Source organism: Osmia bicornis, chromosome 11, assembly GCF_907164935.1.
Source record: "Osmia bicornis bicornis chromosome 11, iOsmBic2.1, whole genome shotgun sequence".
In the NCBI taxonomy this organism is placed as follows: Eukaryota; Metazoa; Arthropoda; class Insecta; order Hymenoptera; family Megachilidae; genus Osmia; species Osmia bicornis.
In genome coordinates this window covers 7,285,773-7,308,741 of record NC_060226.1, presented here as the reverse complement: position 1 = coordinate 7,308,741, position 22,969 = coordinate 7,285,773, and the positions used below count along the sequence as shown (strand labels likewise).

The window sequence follows — 22,969 nt, the reverse complement described above, 5'->3', positions numbered from 1 at the left end:
TGATGATGACGATGATGATGATAATGATGACGATGATGATGATGATAATAATAATATAATAATCATAATAATAATAGTAATTCATAATAATAATAATTCATTAATAATAATCATTTCTAATATACAGGTAAACTCTCCCTCTTGCGCGCGCTCTTTTTTCTCTCACACACATTGAATTGTCTTAGTACATAAATTATACAAAATTTATCAATAAACGAAACAGTACATACATCCTTCAAACTATGAATGTATTCAATAAATCATTCTAATCTCATTTTTGCTGCAAAGATATCTTGTTTCTCCTTTTAATTTGGTATTCGGCAGCGTTGTTGGATTTGAAGGACTACTTTAAACTCACTGCTCACAGTAACGTTTACATACTTTGTGCTTTCTTTGTACATTGCTAAAAGATTTATACCTGCTAAGCAGGTCAGAGATAACAAATTCTAGATACCTCTCTTTTCATAAGGCATAATACATTCTATTATATTTCACAACAAAACTGTAGTATCAGTAAATGTATAACTAAACAACGGCACAACAATGTAAACGTAACTGACGCAGTTATATTATTGTAAATCCATATTTCTATTGATTTGAGGTAGTGTATTCAATGTAATCCTATTACTTTGCTGCTATATGTTGTGTATGTGGATATGTGTATCATATTTTTCACACCCATACACTTTTACTATAAGTCCAAAATATGTAAAACATGTCTAGGAAACTATGCTTAATAAAACAAATGTAATAATATACGAGTAAACTTTTCAATTTAGATTATCGGCGATAATTCTATTTGTTACAAACAACGTAATAGTATTTAATGCGCTGTTACAAACATTTTAGAATGTAAAAATGAGGAAACACATGTTGGAGGTACATATGTATATATAAATACATAATAACATATACATTATATATACACACATACACTCGCTCGCTCGCTTACTCACTCACTCACACGCTCACTCATACAAGTTAGTATTTTGGACTTACAGTTATTTCAGTTGTAAGTGTGCTTCAAAAATTATCATCTATGTATAAAGTATGAGAAAACTAAATTTCGGGCAAATTTTGAAACCTATTGTGATTTTGTATTATTTCACGCATGCCGTACATTAAACACGAGCATGAGATTTTGTAAGAGTACCTTCGTATTATTCATCAAAATCTTCCCGCTATTCAGTATTCCAACTTCATTACCAAATACGACAAGGCTGCTGACATTAGGCTTGCTAGCACTTGTAAATAATGCCCAGCAATTGTGCTATTCTGTTAGTTTCTTTAACTATTATTTCATGAATAATTTATCACATTTTAATCGTCTTCACAGATTGAAAAAGAGAGGGCATATGTAACATTACGCATTACCAAGTTGGCTCAATCTATGAACACTTTTGTAAAAAATATAATATCTATGGATGGTTGAGCCCTTGGTTAGCATGTAACGAATTCGTACTTTTGAAGGTGATGCGGATCACTTCTGCAGGAACGTGTAATGGATACCAATATCCATGTATGAGCTGTATTAAGTGCATTTTAATATTTATCTTTCCTTTACTTTAAAAAGGAAACATTGCATTTGGGTTTAAGAAAATACCCAGAATTACGTCTAACACTTAAAAAATGGAACCTATTTAAGCGCAAGAGACGGATTTATCCCTATAATTTGTTGTACAAATTCTTTATTCTATTGCAGAAGTGATTTTCGCTCTAGTCTTCGTATATTAGTTTTTATTCCAATATCACACATACCCCCTCCCTAAGAAACTAAATACAGTAAACTTAAATAGTAATTAAGAAATTGGCAATATCAATTTTGAATTTTGACACATTCGTGTTATCCTTATATTACTTTTAATATAAGTTTAACAACTAAATGAAAGCAATTCAAAATTAAAACAACAAGTACAATGCATGGACACATTGTAAAAGAATTAAACTTAACATAAAATATGATTCACATCGAGATATAATAGCCTCAACAGTTTACCAGGGGAAAACACAAACGAAATATACATATAATAGTAAAACTATTAACTACTACACTACTCTAAAATAGCGAGAAAATCCTAAGACACGTGATATCGCACGATAAACATTGTTCTTAGAATTTGCAGAGTGGTTGCAATTTCTAGTCATTTTTTTTTTCTTATTAAATTTGAATTTTCTAATTTTTGCATTGAATGTCTTGTGATTTTTACGCTTCTGTAACAATTAATTCGATATCATCCCTCCTGCTACGTTACTGATTTTTTTTTTCGTTTCATCTATAGCTGGAGAATATTTCAAAATAAAGCAGACAAATTTTCTGCTTTCAACTTTTGCGTTTAACTTACAATTTTAAATCTTGGAGCCGAAATCCATTCTTTGATTAAATGCGTCACGGTTACACGTAATACTTTTTTTTGTAAGTTAAGCTCGTATGTACCTTGACATTATTTTTCATGTACTTAATATCGTAGAGATACCATTTTTTTTCTTTGTGACTCACGGAACATTTCAACTCCATAGATAAAAATTGATCTCAGACAACAATTAAAGATTAAAATCATTATTAACTATAATTATCAATTACACGACCATTAGTATGTCTTATGTAGTAATAAATTACCATCGTGCTATTTACTTCACCGTTGATGGTTGATTTTTATTACTAGTTGTTTATGAGTTATTTAGCTTAACTTAGTAACGAGTATTAATGGCATCTGCATTTGTCAAGAAGAATTGAAGAAATTTGCATTTTACCTTAATTATTAATGCTGTATGAAATTCAGCTTTTCAAATTTTTATAAAGTCGATTTAATGATGCCTTTTTTTCTTGAAACCTGTAAAAACAATCCAAATTACGTGATAAATATTAAATTTCAATAACATTTACCATACGAAAGACTTACTTTTTTTGGCTTTGCCTTTCTTCTGAGTTTTTCTTTTTTTAGCAGATACAAAAGACGATTCTCCAAATGATGTAATTTCTTCTCCAAGTGTACCAACAGTAGTCATTTGACGACGTCTGTGTTTTTCTTGTTTAGTAACGGGCAAACGTGTCATGTAATTTTCTTCATATTCTATTTTCCGTTTATTCTCACGACCTAGACTAGTTTGTTTTTCGCCTAAACCATGTGTATCTTCGATAGGCGCATCTAAATATTCTTCCTTTAATTCCCGTAAAACAGCACCCGATACTGCGCGTCTGCGAACCCTCTCTCCGGCTTTACGAATTTTATCCGCAACTGTTTCATCTCCATCTATAACGGCAACACAAAATATTCAAATGATTGATATTACTAAAAATACAATATAAATTGATAGATATATTAACCATAATGTACTGCAGCAAGTTTTGGTGGTACATAAACATTAGATTTCCTTGATTGTGTTGATTTAAAACCTTCATCTGCGTCACCCTGATCACTGTCAGATTCTTCATCATTAGTATCAAATGCATCAGGATTAGCTTTAAAATTAGTTGGATCATCACTGTTGATAGTACCAGTTACAGCAGTCTTAACAAGTTTATCTATTTGGTACTTAAGTTTGTGATCTATTGGTCGGATTTTTTCTAGGACTGTTCTGATTTCGATTAAACGATCAATCGATGGATCTCCTTCTATACGTTCTCCTGAACATTTTCTCAGAACTACATAAGTCAAATTAATCAAATATGAAAGTAACATATGATATTTCATTTCCAAAAAACTAAGACCCTTATCTGTAGAAATTTCTCCATTTTTAACACGAATTAACATGTTGTCCACAAGTTGATTCACTTGCAATACATTGGCATTCATCTCCCCCAGCAAACGGAATGCCTGTGGGAGATCCCTTTGTTCCATTTCATCGATTGCCTGCAAAAATAATTGATTAGTTTTGGAAAGCAAACATATCACATTGTAATGAAAAAATTCAAACAGGCATGTTATGTAGTGAAAAATATATTTATACCCTCATTTTTATCATATTTTATTTAAAAAAGTAATAATACTTGAAAGTAACTCATAATGAATTCTTCATTCATCAAACACTGAAATGTTTACACTCGGTAAAACAACATAGAATTTTTCAAAATTTGTATGTCGTCTTACACCTTAAATGACACCAGTTCGACGTACAAAAATTATGTATTTTATTTATTTCAATGTTAACTACATTTCATTTAAAAAATAAGGTACCCGCTCAATTCTGTTCATAAAACTGGAACGTGAATGGTTTTATACAACTTTTAAACAAAAACTTGTAAAATGGCTTAATTTTAAGAAAAATGTCGGATCTGTGGATGTAGAGGAAAAAAGCGCAATAATCTGCTGCCATCTTTCCTATTTACTAATGGATGACAACGGAAAAAAAAACAATCAAAAATTTCCAATAGACCTGATAGAAAAATGCATTGATTCAGACAAATTTTACGAAATTTGAACCAAATAATATGTTTAAAAGTTTCCACTCACCTGTACCATTGTTCTGAAATAAAAATTAACCGAACAGATGCATATCTAAATAACGTAACTTGTAATTAAACGAGTCCCCACGTGGGACGATATTTTCCTTTTCGGGGATATATTTTTTCGCTCGGAAAAGCTTGATCAAAACATCTACTATTATATGGTAAAAATATTTCCATTCTTTATAAAAAGTAATGTTATACAGCCACAAGAATAATAATTTTAACATTTTAAGAATTTATGATACATAAATTAATTAAATAAATGTGTGAATAAACAGCATTTCATATTTATAAGAGATTACTTCCTTTCTATTTTCAAGAGTAAAAAATTGCGGGAATTTCAAGAAAGAATGTAACAATAATCACCTGGTATGTAATAAAATACTTTAAATAACACCAAATATTCAATGTATTACATATTACTGGTGAATTATTTATAAATATGTGAGATGAATAAAATTGATAAGAAATAATCAGCTATAAGATCGGGTAGAGTAGGTATCTCTAGGAAAAATAGCGTTACAGGGGAAGTAAAAATGCTCAAAGGCTTAATTGTGATCATATTTAGATTGATTAAAAGTAATTTGGAAAAAAGGTGGCATAGTTTTTAATTATTAAAAACTATTGTTATGGAATTTAATATTATTATATGGGGTTTCCTCCTACGCAATCATTTTCTTCGAGACTCTCTCGTCTCTAGGGATTTTATGAGGAATTACTTTTAATGTTGTTTTACTGATAAACGTTTCTATACAGCCTTCATATTGAAGTAAACTTCATTTTTGACGTGAACAGAGTGAGAACTTTGTTGGTAGAGTAATCAAGAATAAAGTAAGGGGTAACGGCGTGGCGCGCCTTTGACGTAAATAATATTGTAAGATGGTAAGCATTATTAGAAGTTAATTATATTTAAAAAATATTGAAAAGTAGAAATGTTTAGTAAACTTAACGTGGCAATTCTTTTTCGATATAATATTTTCTAAGCATAAAACGCGTATATTTGTACAGCCGTAATAGTTTTGTCACGAAATTAATAGCATTGCTTGTCATAGTTGTAATAAAACAGTCTAAATAAAAGTGTTGTCGACTTTAATAATTAGTTAGAAATTAGTATATATTTGTGTTTATCTCATATATATATATACATATATAAATAAATCCCTTTGAATCTATGCTTTATTATAATTATGTAGATGTTATTAAAATCAATTCATGTATTAAAATCTTATGGTTGTACAGTTTAGTGTATGTATATTGTTCTTTTGTTTTAGGAAAGGTTAAAAAGTAGTAGTGCTATATTTGTAATAATATCCTTATTGATTGAAACAAATGGCTTTTACGTGCCGGGTGTTGCTCCTGTGGAGTTTAAAAAGGGGCAAAAGATTGATGTTAAAGCAGTTAAAATGACCAGCACTCATACACAGTTGCCATATGAGTATTATTCTATTCCTTTTTGTATACCAAAAAATGGAACTTTGATTTATAAATCTGAAAACTTAGGAGAGGTATTACGTGGTGATAGGTAAGATTTCTTAATTACTTTTATGTTATTCTTTTAAAGTAATACAATTTATTTTTATATAGAATTGTAAATACACCATATGAAGTGCTAATGGCACAAAATATAAGCTGTAGATTATTATGTCATGGACCATCTAATCTTATGACATGGAATGAAGAAGAGTCACAGCGTGTTATAGAACGTATTCAACATGATTATACTGTACACCTGTAGGTAGATTTAAAAGTCTTTAAATTGCGTTAAATGTCCCTTTGTAACAAATTTTATTTGTCCTTAGATTAATTGATAATTTACCAGCAGCAACAAAAAAGATTCATAAAGATACGAATAATGTGATTGTATACCATGGATATCGTTTGGGTGGAATCATGAATGACCAATATTATATCAATAATTATCTTAAACTAAAACTAAGTTATCATAAATATGGAGAGTTAGTACAAATCTCATATACACAATTGGAATTTACACTGCCGTTCACGAGAGAGTATACTTAATTCGCGTATCTCACTAAGCCTGGGAAGATTTTTAACTTATATCCTACTTCATGGTGGATACAAATATACGAACAGAATGATGATGTCGTAAATGTACAAGAAAAAAGAAATGTTGTACTTATTTTTTTTTTAATATATTCGCAAAATCTAATGGTACGTTGACAATATGAAAAAGGTACTTCACCCAAAGGATAGAACACACTGTGATTAACAGAAGTTAGAAATCATGAAACCTTCTATCCTCTGGGTATAACCCTTACTCTATGCGCGCTCGGATTGGCCACTATTTTTCCTTAACAATTCAAAAACGAAGCTTTTTCGCAAAGGAAAATGTTGTTCAGAATCATCTTAGCTACCACTCCCTTAAGCGGCATACACTCATTTTGGGACACCTTGTATGTGCTCTCGGCGTCTTAAGAGTGCTTGCGTTACCATAAATTACGGAATGTGTAGATCCTAAATAGAGATGCGAAACTTGTCAGATAAAAAGTATGCTCTCTCATGACCAGCATATATATACATACTTATATACATGCATATACAAATGGAGCTGTATTAAATTATAGTCACGTTTATTTTTGTAGAAACGAATTCAGAGTGGTTGGATTTGAAGTAGAAGCTCGATCGGTTGATGTAAGTCAATTAAAGTTTGAAGGAAATACCTGCATATTGCCAACACATGGAAATCCTCAGTTTGTTAATCCAAAAGGAACAAAACTTTTGTTTTTATATTCTGTGGAATGGACAAAATCTGATATAAGTTGGGCAAGCAGATGGGACATATATCTAGGGATGAGCGACGTTGAAATTCACTGGTTTTCAATCATCAATTCCCTTATTGTAATCCTTTTTCTTTCTGGTAAATACATATTTATATATTTTGCTTTTAATTCTTTTAATTGTTTTAAATCGCATAGACACTGGTTTCTGATAAAATAATGTAGGGATTCTAACAATGATCATGGTTCGAACTTTAAGAAGGGATATTGCACGCTATAATGCCGGTGAAAATGATAGTTTAGCAGGCCTAGATGAAACTATTGAAGAAACTGGTTGGAAATTAGTTCACGGAGATGTATTTCGTCCTCCGCCACATCCGCGCTTATTCGCTGCTGTAATAGGCAGTGGAATTCAAATATTTTGTATGGCTTTAATAACGATATGTAAGATTTTATCTTTATAAAAAAAAATGTCGATATTTGGTTAATAGAACTGTCGATATTTTCATTTTCTTTTATGTTTACAGTCTTTGCTATGTTGGGTATGCTTTCCCCTGCTAGTAGAGGTGCACTTGCAACTTGTGCAATATTTTTGTACGTATTTTCCGGTTTAATCGCTGGATATTTTTCCGCGCGTCTTTATAAGACGATGCGTGGACGAAAATGGAGAAGAACAGCATTACTGGTAAACATAAACTGACATGTTTTACAAATGTAATATACTGATGTACTATATTACTATACTGATTGTTACAGACAGCAATGTTTTATCCAGGAATAGTGTTTGGCACTTGTTTCTTTTTAAATTTCTTTATATGGGGTAAACATAGTTCGGGCGCAGTACCATTTGTAACAATGGTGGCATTGTTATGTTTATGGTTTGGTATATCACTTCCTCTTGTATATCTCGGATATTTCTTTGGATATCGTAAACAGCCTTTTACGCATCCGGTTAGAACAAATCAAATTCCTAGACAAGTTCCTGATCAATTATGGTACATGAATCCTGTGTTTGGGTAAGCTATATAAAATTAATAGAATTTGTTCAAACATCATTGTCGTTGTAACAAAACATACTTTTTTCATATTATTGCAGTACACTAATGGCTGGAATTCTACCTTTCGGCGCTGTTTTCATAGAACTATTTTTCATTTTGACTGCATTATGGGAAAATCAATTTTACTACCTTTTTGGATTTTTGTTTCTTGTCTTCTGTATTCTTGTCATCTCTTGTTCTCAAATATCCATAGTTATGGTCTATTTTCAGTTATGCGGAGAAGTAAGTATTATATGGTCTTTATTTATAGGTTCTTTCATAAAATATAAATTTATATTTATTATTAGGATTACCGATGGTGGTGGAGGAGCTTTATCGTTAGCGGAGGATCAGCTGTATACGTCTTAGCCTATTCAATTTTTTACTTCATGACAAAACTAGAAATCACGGAACTTATTCCAACACTTTTGTATTTTGGTTATACAACATTAATGGTGCTCACATTTTGGTTATTAACAGGCACAATAGGATTTTTTGCGGCATACGCGTTTATTCGAAAGATATATGCTGCTGTGAAAATAGACTAGTCAAAATTATCTCATTGACAGCGTCAATGATATTCTCCAATAAAAGAGAATAACATTTTTTTTTTTTTTTTTCAAAGTTACAAAAAATATTTAATTTTTTTAAATTAAATATATAAAACCAAAAATAGTTTGCTTTCAGTTTTAGTAAGGTGATTCAATATGATTACACGTGAGTACAGTTACTAAATGTTCTTTCTAAATATTGTATGTAAAGTTGTTCTATTTATAAAAACAAATGTATAAAACTTTATACCAAGAAATGAACATAAATAGTGATTTGACATAATAGTGTATGTTATTCAATCTTATTTAGTACACGATTTTTATTTTTAACTTTTTATTAGATTTTAAATCAATACTTCATTATGGTAAAAGTACTTATAAAACAGAGTACTACTCGTATAAATAAGAAAAAAAAGTTTATACATAAAAAATAATATGCATTGTCTATATTAATATTACATCTTTTTTTAAATAATAAAATATGTAAAATATTGATAGATGTAATATTAATTATAGTCAGTGCCAAGTATTATAGTTAATAATATTCGTTTATAATTTACTGTTCTATTACAATAAAAACAGCAGCTTTTCAAGTTGTATCTACAAGTTTGTTGATAGATGTATGTGCATTAACTACGAATAATGTAATTACGGTCAATAATATAAAAGTATTTACATTACTTAAACTTCGATAAATTTAAATACAAACTTTATTCCTGATTTGTACAATATTTTTTCACGTGAAATACTTATGATTTATATATAATAACTGATTTTTGATATACATATGAACCTCTGTACTTTAATTAGTATTTAGTAAATATGTAATGTAATAATATTTTACATGTATTTGTAAACACGATCTTTTGTTTTAATAGAACGAAAGTTTACAGAATAATGCAAAGAAAACTGATATATGTAAAACAAGTAACAAAATGTTCTAAATTTGATGTTGGTTGTCGGATAATAATATACAATATAAGTATTTTACATGTATTATGGATACTGTAAATAATATGTATATTATTAATAATGTTCTACAAAAGAAATTTAAACTGTTATATTATATATATACATACAGATCTGTCAATAATTTAGGATTTCTATTTCTATATACTACTTAAATATTTTCAGTGAAATTTCAGGAAATAATATCGACTTTGTCTTATTTTACATTTTATAATAAAATATATAAAAAGGTATACTATACTGATGATATAAATTTTAATTTCGGTAGATTCCATGGGCATATAACATTTTGATACAGAATAATTATTGGGAGTAAATACACCCTGAAATATAAGTATTATTTTAAATATACACCCGATAACAGTAAAATGGACGTTGTTAATTTACAACTTACTAGTAAGAGCGATGGATTATCTTTGTTACGCCAACTAAATGATGGTATCGTGAATTCCATTGTATCCTGTCTGTGCATTCTTCTACAACCATGGTGAGTGTGTCCATTAATAATCAATCTCGGATTCAATATATCCAATAACTACAAATGAAGATATATTTTTATAAACATTTATAATTTTCATTATACAAAAATTCTTACAAATTATATTATGTACTTGTTCAGATGCTTCTTTTGATAAACACTCCCATCTTTCTCTAAACTTAATACTTTTTACTTCTTCTGGTGCTTCATCAAGTTCATTACAGACTTCATCGGATTCTCTATACATTGGATAGTGCTATAATTATAATTCAAATATTATATAACTGTACTGTTATTTCTCTATACTTATAAAACACAATTATTTACTGACCTGTAAAATAATTGGTCTACTATATCTTGAAATTGTATTATCATTGTCACAATTATTTCCCACACCTTTTGCACATTTTAAGTGTGCTAAAAAATTTCATTTATTCATTTGCAAGCTCTGATTCTTATAATTTTTATATCAATAGAAACCTGACTTACCAGCAATTTTGTTTAATGCAATTTCTGTAGGACGACACAAAAAACATCCATCTCCTTCTAGTGCCATACTATTAATTAAAACAAAGTGATTTCCCCTTATACTAATTCTTTTTACACTTGGTGATTTTAAACCATTCACAAATCGTTGATTCAAGTATGGTGTAATTGCTAAATAAGTATTGTTTTCATGAGAAATTTCAATTTATCAATTACAAAAATATGTATTATTTTATAATACCATAATGAAATCCAATGTCATGATTTCCAGCAACAACATAAAGATAGGTGTTTTTAGGTACTGAAAATAATGAATGAAATCTTTCTATATACTGATAAAATTCTGTGGAACTGCTCCATTGTCCTTCATCAAATAAATCACCTATTATATTACAATTAGAATACATTATTATTGTTGTTAGTAATTATTTAGAATTAAAAATCTGCATATTATATTTACATTACATACCTAATATAAAAATGATATCTGGTTTATGAATTGTAACCATAGTTTGAAATGCTCTATACATTTGCCATTCTCTAAACAAACATAGAATATCTATTTTAATAGGAAGAAATGAAATTTGAAACTTTATTACCCAATACAGACAAACCTTTTTAATTTATCAAACCAATGTCCATTCTTAGAACCTAATAAATGAGTGTCTGCTAAAAACATTGCATGTACAGGAATTTCATCTGACTTTGTTGGAGTAATTGTAACATCAACTTTATGTGGATCCAACATAGGCCATGCACACTGCAACGTTTAAAAAGTAATCATTTAAAAACCTTGTAATTTCATACTTATTCATATAAGATACCAATATAGTGTACCTGAATAAGCACACAATAATATACCAAATATTCACAAAATATAAACACACATACTAGTGCTATACCAGCTTCAGCTAAATATTTCTTATACGAAAACGTTCTAGTGCCTAACATTTTGTATTAGGAAAATGAATACATAAAGTACACTGATAAAATTCAGAATATAGATCTCATTTCAATAAAATTCTAATATAAATACGTATTGCACATCAAACATTTTTTACACTCAAACTGAATACTGATCACTTTTATTTCTGTGCATATGATATAGTTTTTTTAAATGCAATACTTTATATTGAATGTTTGAAAAGATCAAAATTACATATATTCTTCACCAGAAGATTCTGGATTGTGAATAAAGTAGAAAATTTAGACAGAAGTGGAATAACGTTCTGTTTAGAGCCTATTTAAAAATTCAAACTTGTCAGTAAGGATAGTTATCGGAACAATCACGGGCATATTTGAGATTACAAGAGCAGTCATTGTTGAGTGCTACTAACACAATCAGCAATTGTATATATATATATATATACATATATATAGATGGTAACAGTACTAAACATTTATTTCTACCATATATATTATTTAAACAATAATATATATTTACAATTAGAATCAAGTAACGCATTAATTGAAATTTTCAAAATTATCAACATTTATTTTTTTCACATCTCTTGACTGCTAGCAATTGCAGTTGCAGGGTAAACCTTGAAAGGAGAGGTTTAAGATTTGGACTGTCAAGTGAAACAAAAGAATATTTTTTAAGAATATTTTATATTTTAGTGAAGAATACATGGCCTATATAAAATCATTTTCCTTAGAATATATAAAAAAAATGTTGCAACTGTACGCTTTCAGCGTACTACCATACCAACAGTAGTTGGACAATTGTGATCGGAGCATGCGCTGATGATATTCGTTTCTTTAGCCATTCTGAATCATTCTGAATGTTGGGGTCAGCGGTAATCATTGTTCGTGATTAGTTATATTAAAGTGTTAGGCTATAGTAGTGTGATTTTTAGAAAATTACACGATACGTGTATCGTGGGCGCGTATTGATATTGTATTTGGAATGCGCGGGACATTGAGACTAACACGATACATAACGTTTATTCGCTTCGCCGAGTGATCAATTGTGAAACCTTCTAACGAAGATTTCTACTTGCTTATAAGAGACTACAAAATTACATTTGAGTATATATATATCATATATATAAATATATATATATATGTGTAAATTTGTATGTATACACACATACGGTGTCGTATTTCATCGTCCAAGTTGAATTAAATATTGGATAACAAACTTTTCTTAATGGAATGAGAGGCGTGTCACTAAACGAGGTATGTGAAATGAACAGAAGTGGTATTACTTATACATTGTTAGAATATAGTAAATGACTTTACAATAGTAGACTATCATAATTGTTAAAACTTAAATTGAACATCTGGATAGTTCTATGAACATGATTGTATTTTTCAAATAAATTTTTGAAAATTAGTTAATAATTTATATAGGAGTGTATTATGTATAGACGTATGTGTATGGACATAAATAAGAAAAGAAAAAATTTTAATCTTATACCGCGAAATTCTTGTTCACGGCAGACATGTCGACATAATGGCGTCAATGTTCTCTACGACTATAGATAACTGGATTCTACATTCTCTACCCTGCATGTCGCAATAAAACATTAAATGAGCCACGTGACCATCTTCAATCACGCGGTATGTTCTGAAAGCCGGGTCTGAATTTGTGCCCTGAACAAGTTTTACTCCATTTCGTGACAAGTGGTAGCCTACGAAGACAAACAAATAGTACACGATAGTATTCCATTCGTCTACGATATAATTGCACTATTGGATTTAAAAATAACAGTATATAATGCACGTAAGAGTTATTCAAATGAAATATATCAGTGTAAAATAAATGAGTGTAATTTAAGAAGTACATAAATGTGATCACACATTATTTACAATTACTGATGAACAGATAACTTATACATATACCAACATATACATTTGAATCATTTATTTTTTACAATAATGTAATTGTAAGAAATATTATACTAAAATAATATTTTTATATTTACAGACAAATGTGTGCTAACACTGGCAACATATCAACATACCCCTTGCAGTTAAGCAGCTAAAGAAGACAAGCATCAAATTTTACTTAAAACCCAAGGTGTGGTTTTAATAGTATCTACCATAAAATGGCAGAGGAGTGTACTGACGTTAAGTCGGCTGGTCCGTCTTCACCAAGGAGTCCACAGAACAGCAGTGCAGGAGGAAAACCAAGCAGTCCTCCTTCTCCTAGGCAACCAAGGCGTATGAAGCTAACACAGCAACAGTTGGAGAGCATGACAAAGGACGAGCTAGCATCCAAGTGGCATGAACAGGACTTGTATGTGGAGTGTCTAGAGGCCCAGGCGGCAGCCCAGGAAGGTACTGAGATCACATGAGTGAGACCACCTTACTCACCACATTTCTTAAACGAATTTATGAATGCCAGAACACAACGGTCTCTTGTATGAGACAAGACTCTTATAGGGACATTAAGATTAGGGACCAAGCGTTTTATTACCAAAGTGTTTAGGTTAATAATAATTCTAAGTTTTTTTATAAGTCTTAAGATTGAAAAATCTTGAAATAAGTAAAATAACATGATAACAGGTGAAACCCTTAAAACCTTTTTTTTATGACATTGATAAGCGAACTGCAATTGTAGCAAATTGATGTATCAATAGAAGTATTGAATGGATCTATTTAGCAATAGATTTTTTAGATACAGGCTAGTGATATAGTAATATTGTAATAATTTCGAAAACTACATTTGTGATGTGTAGTGCGGGTAATTAAATTAACACCAATATGTACAGTGTTTGAAATCTTTTCGGTGAGCAGAAGTGATGTGACGGTCATATATGCCACATATTCAAGAGAATCTATGATATATTATGCAATATAATTCTATCATCCTGTGTTATGTTGCCCTACTCTTGATACTGAGAATCACTTAATGCTTAAAGCAAAGTGCATATTGAAAGAAACAAGTGATATTGTGTGACAAGAAGAGATGACAAGGTTCCTTGAATGTGTTCGCTATGAATCATTTCTTTCACTGTAAAAACACACACAGCTTACTTCTAATATGAGCTTGTAAGTGACTGTGCAGTGTGCCACGTATCATTCTACAGTGTGGTAAATCGCACTGCCAGAAGCAAAACAGTGCGTGTGTGTTTGTGTGTACATTGGATATCAAGTTTCTGCTTTGTGAGGATTGAATGAAATACAACATCCTTGCTGGCTCTGAATATACAGCTTAGAAGAGTAAAATCAGGGGCCCTATGTCATCCTTTGGCCCACAAAACACTGTGCCAGGGGTGCGTGACCTAAGTCTTGGTGAAGTACGAAAACCTTTAATTGATGCAGTTACAATCTGAAATTCCAGCTGCTTTACCCAATCCTAATCATTCTGATCCTGGTCTACATATCTTTAATATTACTTTATATTTAGATATGTCTGATAAAACTCAATAACTTTTAATTATGTTCCTAGACATCCATCCCTGTTTATTCCCATTATGAACACAATTCATGCATGCATTTGTACCTGCACCATAATTTCCCGATGTCCAAATACCCGGTCTGAAAAATACAAACCCGATCGAATAAGGCCAGGAGGTCATCTTGTGACAGCATCTGTGTCAGCAACAAGTAGTCTGTCTATTCTCATGGAAGAAAAATAACGTCTACTCTTGGTCTCGGTGGAAGCACAGAGAATCTCACAAATGGCACGATGCAACAACTTCAAATTCAAAGTATGCGTTAATTAAAAATGTCAATTGTCAGGCAGTCAATGTCACATACATATAAAAACATATTTTGTTTATGCACACTTAGGGCAAAACAGTATGTAGTAGACTTTCACCACTATGCTTTATTTCACCAAAAATATACTATTATGATGTATAAAGAAAAGAGTACAGAATATTCTGTACCATTATACTACATGTACATACATATATATATATATATATTTTTTAAGGTTTTAAGCTTTCTATGTGTCTCAAACATTTGTATAGTTGTATATCATGAAAACTTGATGTTTTGAAATAAGTGATCTTTTTAAGAAAAATTAGCTGGTAATAATAATTATTGAATTACAATTATATATGTTGATAGAACTTAAAGTTGTGCTTCGGTACATTATCTTCTAGTTTATATTGTGCATAAATGAAAAGCTATCTAAAAATATTTTTCCAAGCCAATAAAAATGTGCATAAAATAATAATAATAACGAAGCACATAGACAGCTTTAAACAATAAAGTTACAACTAAAAGAGGAAATGAAATAATTTTTCTTTATAGGTGAGCTAGCATCATTGAGAGAATCCGAAAATAAATATAGGCAGCAACATGCAGAAGCATCTCACAGAGAGAAGATATTAGTGAGAAGACTTGCTTCTAAAGAACAAGAATTACAAGAATATATTGTACGTGAATTTTTCATTTGTTTTTAATTAGCAAGCTGTTAAAATGATGAAAAAAGTTTCTAACATAAACGTGTAACTTTCGTTTATTTTAGAATCAGATTGCCGAAATGAAAGCTGCTCATGCCCCGTCCACTGCCGCATTAAGATCAGCTTTGTTAGATCCAGCTGTTAATATTTTAATACAAAAATTAAGACAGGAGCTGGTCACTACTAAAGCCAAGTTAGAAGACACACAAAATGAACTTAGCGCGTGGAAGTTTACACCAGACAGGTAGATAATAATTTGTCTTATAATAAAAATAAATTGTAGATACTCATCTTTGAATGTATAATTGCATTTATTTATAGTAATACCGGTAAGAGACTAATGGCGAAATGTAGATTGTTATACCAAGAAAATGAAGAACTAGGTCGTATGATCGCTAGTGGACGAATTGCTAAATTAGAAGGAGATCTCGCACTTCAAAGAAGTTTTAGCGAGGAAATGAAGAAATCGCAATCAGGTATCATTATTTTGCATTCTTGTGGTTTTGTTTTTTATTCCTATTTATATTATGAAATAAGATCAGTTAATATTTTTCTTCCATTACCTTCTTTACAGAATTAGATGAATTTTTGCAAGACCTGGACGAGGATGTAGAAGGAATGCAGAGCACAATTTATTTCTTACAGCAGGAACTGCGTAAAGCTCGCGAGTCGGTTACGTTATTACAACAAGAGAATGCAGCATTGAAAGCAAATTCGAATGAAAATAATTTAACAAACGGCTTATCTCCTCACACACCGCCAATTAAAAAAGAGGAGTCAGAGGAGAACTCAATTTCGGAAACAAAGACTTCGAAATCAATGGAAGATAGTGATATGTGCAAAGGTGCTAGGACTCCACCGTTATCGTCGCAACGATCACCGCAGTGCGAGTTCTCAAATACCGAAAGAACAGAACGGAAACCTAATCAAGCAGATCATAACGATGAAAGCTCAAGTGATTCGGCTGCTTTGATTATAAAAGTTGAAAATGAGGAATTAAGTGATAGGGAAGAAGAACACGAGGAAAATCGAAATAATAAAAGGATATTAAGGAGTAAAAGTCATAATAGAAGTAACAGTAAAACTAATGGGGAAGAGGTGCTAACTAGAACAACGAGGGGTAGGGATAGGACCAAAAGGGACAAAAGTGCACCGGGTAGTGATGATGAAAGGACACACAAGAAAAAAAGAAGAGAGAGCATCCTTTCTCTCGATTACAACGAAGCCGACGATGATGCGTTAGTTCTAACCAATGGTGAGACACTTCAAAGCGATCCAGAATAAAAATTTTTATCATGATTTTATACACATAACACGTGTTACATATAAAACAGGCTTAGCGTGACTTTAGTACACGCAATAAAAATGAATTTTCTATTTTTGATTATTTAAAAATTGTAATATGGAAACGCTTATAGTAAACTTTGTTTCGAATAATTTTCCATCATTTTTGATGATACGTATTTGTATATAGGTCTCTGATTTAAATGTCTATAAGTCACGTTAATGCCAAGAAAAGTACGTTTAATTTCCTATGATTATATGTACACAAAATTACGTGGCGTTGGAATAAAGGGGTAAATAGTTAAAACTATTTCTTTTGCAATTGAATCGTAATAAAATTTTTAACAAGTATTAATTATTGTAAAATAAAATGTTTCAATGTTTTTAAACGGCTTCTCGTGAATTCGTTAAAATATTGAAACTAAACACATTTTATTAGATCTTTGAAGCAGTTGCAAAGAATATAAACAATAAAATAATAATAATTAGGGCTATGCCTTTTCTATTATGTAAATACACAAATGTTAATATTTGGTACACGACGACGCACATACGTAGATTTATACACGGTTATGTGCGCAATGATTTGTATGTATGTATTGTTTTTCGATTGTGAGACACGCGCGTTGACATTCGTTATTAATGCATAAAATGTGCTTTTAATTGTGTATAATAAAATAAGATCTATTTGTTAGATTTATTAAGATACCTGTAAATTGTACGAAATACAAAAGGACATTACTTTCAGTAAAATATGTAGACTGATCTCATAAATCACATAACATCACATTTGTATTTCTTATGTTTGTTTTTTAAGGACAAATGTACAAAAATATTTACATTGCTATTTTGTATTACCCTTATACAAACATGTTTTTTTATATCATTTCCTGTATAAGAATTAATTAATTTCAGCCTTTTAATCATTTTGATATGTAACTGTTACAAATTTCAACCTATATCGTACTTGGAATATATATTTTCTTTTAATATTATCAACCAAATATAAGTAGTGCATAATTCAGTTCCGATTATGTTTCATCAAAATTTATTGTTACTGTTGTACAGTGTGTGATTCATTAAAGATCTCTTTTCCAAATATAAATTCGTTTACAACGATGCTAATAGATAAATAAAATAATATTTCATCATTAATTTTAACTCATATTGCACCCATGTAGATATTTAAAAATGAATTAAATATTATTTATCTTATTTCAAATAAATGAAGTTCATTTGAACTTGTAAATCATCGCTCTTACAATTAATCCGCGTCGGTAATGTCATTGTCTTATTTTTTTTGGAATTTAGATTGTAAATTAAAGTGTTGTAATTATTTCATTTGTGTCAAAAACAAGAGTTTCTATGAAATAATTAAGTTGATAAATAGAAAATATTGTAAAAACTTAATTTTAACATGTTTTTACGAAAAATCTTTTCCCGCCGAAAACGGTACAAGTGGCGCCACCTGGCGGGAAACTTGAGAACTAACAAGATAAAAAATTCCATTTTTTGACAAAATAAGGAACTTTTGAGCTTTTTTGAGGCCACCAAATGATTTTACGATCTCGAATACGTAGAAAAAATTTACATCTAGAATTTCCTAATTAATCTAATAATCGCAAAAATAATCTTTTGCGAGTGAAAAATAAACAAAATCGTAGTTCTCAAACATGAATGACAGGGTTGATTTATGATAATGTTATTCAGTTATGTTTTATCGAAATTATCAAAGACATTTATTTTAAAATTACAAGATGAATAAAAACTGTATCAGTCTTGTAACTATTTACTGTCAGTTTAATTGAATGAGGTGCTTCAATTGAAGAAAAAATAAAAAAAATAAAAATGGAAATAAATCAAACTGATGATGATGCTTTAAAAAAAGAGCGTAAGTTATTTGGAATATGTGCTTCAACAACCAAAGAAGGTATTTGCAATTTAATAAATTGTTACATTGCACAACTTCAGATTGCAATATTTGATATGTAGTACATACCTTCACATTTATTTCTTTATATTTTATTGCAACTTTTGTTACATAATTTATTTATGGTAGATCTCATGTAATGTTTATATCTTTTTTTGATTAAAAACAAATGTTAATGTTCCATATATCTATTATGTTATTCTTATAAATAACTAATAAAATAACAAAAAGAATGTGCTTCAGATTTATCAGAGATACTTCATAAATTTCAAGATTATAAACATTCAAAGTTAACAATTGGAATGTTTTTTGAATTTATGAAAGTTGCTTATCAAGTAAATGATAATTGTGAAAGTATAAGTGCAATATTAATTGCACAGAACAAAATTGATTGGAGCAAGTTATCAAAAATTAATTTCTGCTTTGAAACACCAAATTATGTGACAGATGAAAAATATATTAATAGTAATGTCATGCAGAAAAATAAAAATCCTAATGTAATAGAAGAAATCTTATTTGAAACATATGATATTAATGTTAAAAATTCTATGCATTGTATTGCATCTTCAAATGAACAAGCGTATACTTGCAATCAAAATTCAACAACTAGTTTTGAGAAGTGCAATCAAACTGCACAAAATCCATTGTGTATAGAAAATGCAACAATTACAAAATCTATAGATACAACAGAAAATATTTTAGTAACATTAATGAAGACAACTTTAAGCGATGTTTTACACGAAGGTTTATTGGATTCAGTATTACCATATATGATTCCAAAACCAGTTGTATCACAGCCTATAATAAAAAAATCTATCACAAATACTGAAGTGAGAAGAAGTAATTCATTAAGTAATAATATTGAAGCAAGGGCAATTACAAATATAACACAAAAAGATAAGGAGAAAGATAAAAGTAAACAGAATAAGAAATTAATAGAGTAAGTACATCGAAAATTAAGGATAATTCAAAATGCAATCAATATTTTTAACAATAATTTTTTAATAGAAGTAATAGTTATTTATTCTATACAGAAATGAAGTGGAAATTCATGTCCATGATGAAGAGAAAAATATTAAAAAAAATTTTCATTGTCCCCAGAAACTTCTCATACAAAAAATGCATTATTTTGCTGATGTAACGGCAGGTCAAAAATTGGAAGAGATAGATATATCTGTACATTGTGACATTACGATTTTTGACTGGTTAATGAGATGGGTTAAAAAGGACATTATAAAAAAGTCAGAATGGCCAGTTTTAGAAACTAATAATGTTATTCCAATAATGGTGTCTGCATCATTTTTACAAATGGAACCACTTTTAGAGCATTGTTTACAGTTCTGCCATGATAACATGTCTGATATACTAAAAACATCAACAGTTTTATCTAGTTTAGATGATAATCTTTTGACAAGGTAATCATTTATTAAATAACTTTCAGTTTTCATAACAATACATATTGATAATTTTCTTTTAGATTAGTAGAACAATTTACAAATGAAGAAGTAGAAGGATTAAAAGATAAAAAAGATAAAATTCAAAGTAAGTTGTTTTGTAAGTTAATTATGTCTCTAGCTGAAGTGATGCCAGATAATAAAAAAGGGCACTACAGTTCCTTAGCTACATTATTTAAATGTATCAAATGTGGTAAAAATATTATTCAATCAGTTTCTAATTGTGTACCATGTATTCCAAGTGCTATGAAAATTGATACTCATGGAAATATTTCTAGTAATCATGTAAGGTATGATAATGATATTTAAATGTAAAATTCTGACTTTTTGAAATATAATTGAATCTATGTTATTTAGAGATTTAACATGGTCATTAAATAATTATATTATTACTCTTCGGACGGAATTACGTTCATGGCGTAAAGTTTATTGGAGATTATGGGGTGATTGCCATTTCCTGTTTTGTACACAATGTAATATATATTTTCCAATACATCAGTTTGATTGGTGCTGCTATCATGCAGAATTTTCACAATTTTTTATTAACGAACAGCAACGACCTATGCCATTCCCTTTAGGCAGATATCCATGTTGTAGCCAAAGAGCATATAGATTTGAAGTATTACCAAATTATGAAGGATGCACGTACAGGGTATGTATTTGTAAGTATAATTACATCTTTTATTTAGAAATAATATTCATTTTTATATACTTTTCATGGTTTGAGAAATGGTAATGAACTGTTGCGTTTGTCAAATTTTTTATTTAGCATTTATTTTTTATTTAGGAACATGCTCCAGATGTCAGGACACAAAGGGATGTAAATATATTAAACATATTTACAGTGTATAAAGAGGTAATAGCTATGGAACCACCACAGTTATTTTTTCCGGAAAAAATTACCCGATTAGTAGCTCGTGATTTATCTCTTCAACCAGGAAAATTAATGTGTAAAGATGTAATGTGGTGGGTTGGCATAGAACTTGCACCACAACGACAAAAACTTGGACTTTTAGGTAAAATAGGATTCTTTTAACATTCCTAAGTCTTATTTAAATGATTTTAATTTTAGGAAAAATTTGGAGCGGATCAGGATTCCGACGTTTCTCTCATGTACAGGATTTACAAAAACCATTACAAAAAAATCGTCAACAAGTTTCTGTTACAACTGATACTTCTTCTTCGATCTCAGATAGTGAGATAGATGATGGTATAACACCGTATGAAGATAGTAGTATCGATGAAGAATCATGTTGTAGCGAAGAATCTGAAGCACGGTCTTACTCAAAACCAAAAAATAAGATTAAGAAAAAGTTAAAAAACCAAAACTTATGGAGGTAATAAGCGTTTGAGAAATTTATATAATTTTATTACTATTTTGAAAAATTGAATTATTCGATACTAACGCAAACAATTTTAGAAACACCAATCGATTTTGGAATAGCGATTTAAATATAAGACACAATCAAGATAATCAGAGAGATTTTGAGGAAGGAGCAACATCACAAATGATAGCATTATTGACAAAAAGAGTATCTGCCGATTCTTCTTCATTATTAAAATCATCTAACAAACACAATCGAATAAAAAAACAATTAAATGGTATGTATTACAAATGTTATGTTTTAATAAATGTATATAATTTTTATCATAGATAATGTTGTTATAATAGGAGGAACTTACATGAGATTGGAGGCAGAATTTCGTGATCAATTGAATCAGAGTTACAAAGGCAAAAATGTGACAGGAAAGTATTTTCTACGTATGAAATCAAACAAATTATAAGTACATGGCATTAAAATATTTTCAATTAAATGTTTTGTTTTACATTTTTTTACTAATATTTTTTATAATTAAAACTAAATTTCGATGTATAACATCTTATATTATCCCCTCGTAAGTAACTTTCTTTTTAATATCTGTTTCTTCGCGTATTTTATAGAAAATTTAACTAAGCATAAAAATGGTCATTTTTTTAAATCTGTCTTATCAGAAGGGTCATTCGTTTATTTTCTGTGTTGCTTGTTTTCACGCTTTGTTTAAGTATTAATATAGCAGCATGTAACGTCTCCTCTAATCAAATTTTCTTTCTATTTGACTGATTTAAAAATTTGTCATGGTATTTATTAACGATTTCGTTCATAGAAATCATTCATAAAAAATAACCATATTTTTACAATTATTATATAAACACCTAATAAATACTTATTACATATGTAGAATAATTTTCGA

At 29.7% G+C, this 22,969-nt stretch overlaps 5 protein-coding genes across 11 annotated transcripts; 3 read left to right on the top strand and 2 right to left on the bottom strand.

Moving 5' to 3' along the window:
- Positions 1-80: 80 nt before the first annotated feature.
- LOC114873448 (neuroguidin) lies at positions 81-4,563 on the bottom strand. 3 transcript variants are annotated; one of them, XM_029181787.2, is made up of 4 exons: positions 4,452-4,563; positions 3,326-3,851; positions 2,901-3,251; positions 81-2,831 (listed from the first exon to the last, which is right to left on the bottom strand). In XM_029181787.2, exons 1-4 carry the CDS (start codon positions 4,458-4,460, stop codon positions 2,806-2,808), a joined length of 912 nt encoding a protein of 303 aa, XP_029037620.1. In that variant the 5' UTR covers positions 4,461-4,563; the 3' UTR covers positions 81-2,805. The 3 variants fall into 3 exon arrangements, with proteins under 3 accessions (XP_029037620.1, XP_029037618.1, XP_029037619.1); XM_029181785.2 differs by lacking the exon at positions 4,452-4,563 and adding an exon at positions 4,176-4,385; XM_029181786.2 differs by lacking the exon at positions 4,452-4,563 and adding an exon at positions 3,949-4,148.
- Positions 4,564-5,214: 651 nt separating this feature from the next.
- LOC114873445 (transmembrane 9 superfamily member 4) lies at positions 5,215-9,056 on the top strand. The gene is made up of 10 exons (XM_029181782.2): positions 5,215-5,329; positions 5,719-5,969; positions 6,032-6,178; positions 6,247-6,402; positions 7,051-7,325; positions 7,411-7,629; positions 7,713-7,870; positions 7,942-8,201; positions 8,282-8,465; positions 8,531-9,056. The coding sequence occupies exons 1-10, from the start codon at positions 5,327-5,329 to the stop codon at positions 8,768-8,770; spliced, it is 1,893 nt and encodes a 630-aa protein (XP_029037615.1). The 5' UTR covers positions 5,215-5,326; the 3' UTR covers positions 8,771-9,056.
- A 762-nt stretch (positions 9,057-9,818) lies between these two features.
- On the bottom strand, positions 9,819-12,054 carry LOC114873446 (metallophosphoesterase 1). Of its 2 annotated transcripts, none has more exons than XM_029181784.2 (9): positions 11,598-12,054; positions 11,321-11,466; positions 11,176-11,246; positions 10,948-11,088; positions 10,710-10,877; positions 10,552-10,637; positions 10,354-10,476; positions 10,137-10,277; positions 9,819-10,065 (listed from the first exon to the last, which is right to left on the bottom strand). In XM_029181784.2, exons 1-9 carry the CDS (start codon positions 11,655-11,657, stop codon positions 9,904-9,906), a joined length of 1,098 nt encoding a protein of 365 aa, XP_029037617.1. In that variant the 5' UTR covers positions 11,658-12,054; the 3' UTR covers positions 9,819-9,903. The 2 variants fall into 2 exon arrangements, with proteins under 2 accessions (XP_029037617.1, XP_029037616.1); XM_029181783.2 differs by having other exon boundaries at positions 11,544-12,053.
- Positions 12,055-12,368: 314 nt separating this feature from the next.
- Positions 12,369-18,106, top strand: LOC114873347 (pre-mRNA-splicing regulator female-lethal(2)D-like). 4 transcript variants are annotated; one of them, XM_029181580.2, is made up of 6 exons: positions 12,369-12,887; positions 13,639-13,991; positions 15,918-16,042; positions 16,135-16,313; positions 16,391-16,545; positions 16,644-18,106. In XM_029181580.2, the coding sequence occupies exons 2-6, from the start codon at positions 13,760-13,762 to the stop codon at positions 17,351-17,353; spliced, it is 1,401 nt and encodes a 466-aa protein (XP_029037413.1). In that variant the 5' UTR covers positions 12,369-12,887; positions 13,639-13,759; the 3' UTR covers positions 17,354-18,106. The 4 variants fall into 4 exon arrangements, with proteins under 4 accessions (XP_029037413.1, XP_029037415.1, XP_029037414.1 ...); XM_029181582.2 differs by lacking the exon at positions 12,369-12,887 and adding an exon at positions 13,162-13,271; XM_029181581.2 differs by lacking the exon at positions 12,369-12,887 and adding an exon at positions 13,281-13,434.
- A 736-nt stretch (positions 18,107-18,842) lies between these two features.
- LOC114873313 (SANT and BTB domain regulator of class switch recombination) lies at positions 18,843-22,552 on the top strand. Its single transcript, XM_029181521.2, has 9 exons — positions 18,843-19,283; positions 19,527-20,223; positions 20,318-20,698; positions 20,761-21,027; positions 21,095-21,389; positions 21,525-21,753; positions 21,810-22,074; positions 22,158-22,339; positions 22,410-22,552. The coding sequence occupies exons 1-9, from the start codon at positions 19,202-19,204 to the stop codon at positions 22,520-22,522; spliced, it is 2,511 nt and encodes an 836-aa protein (XP_029037354.1). The 5' UTR covers positions 18,843-19,201; the 3' UTR covers positions 22,523-22,552.
- Positions 22,553-22,969: the final 417 nt, after the last annotated feature.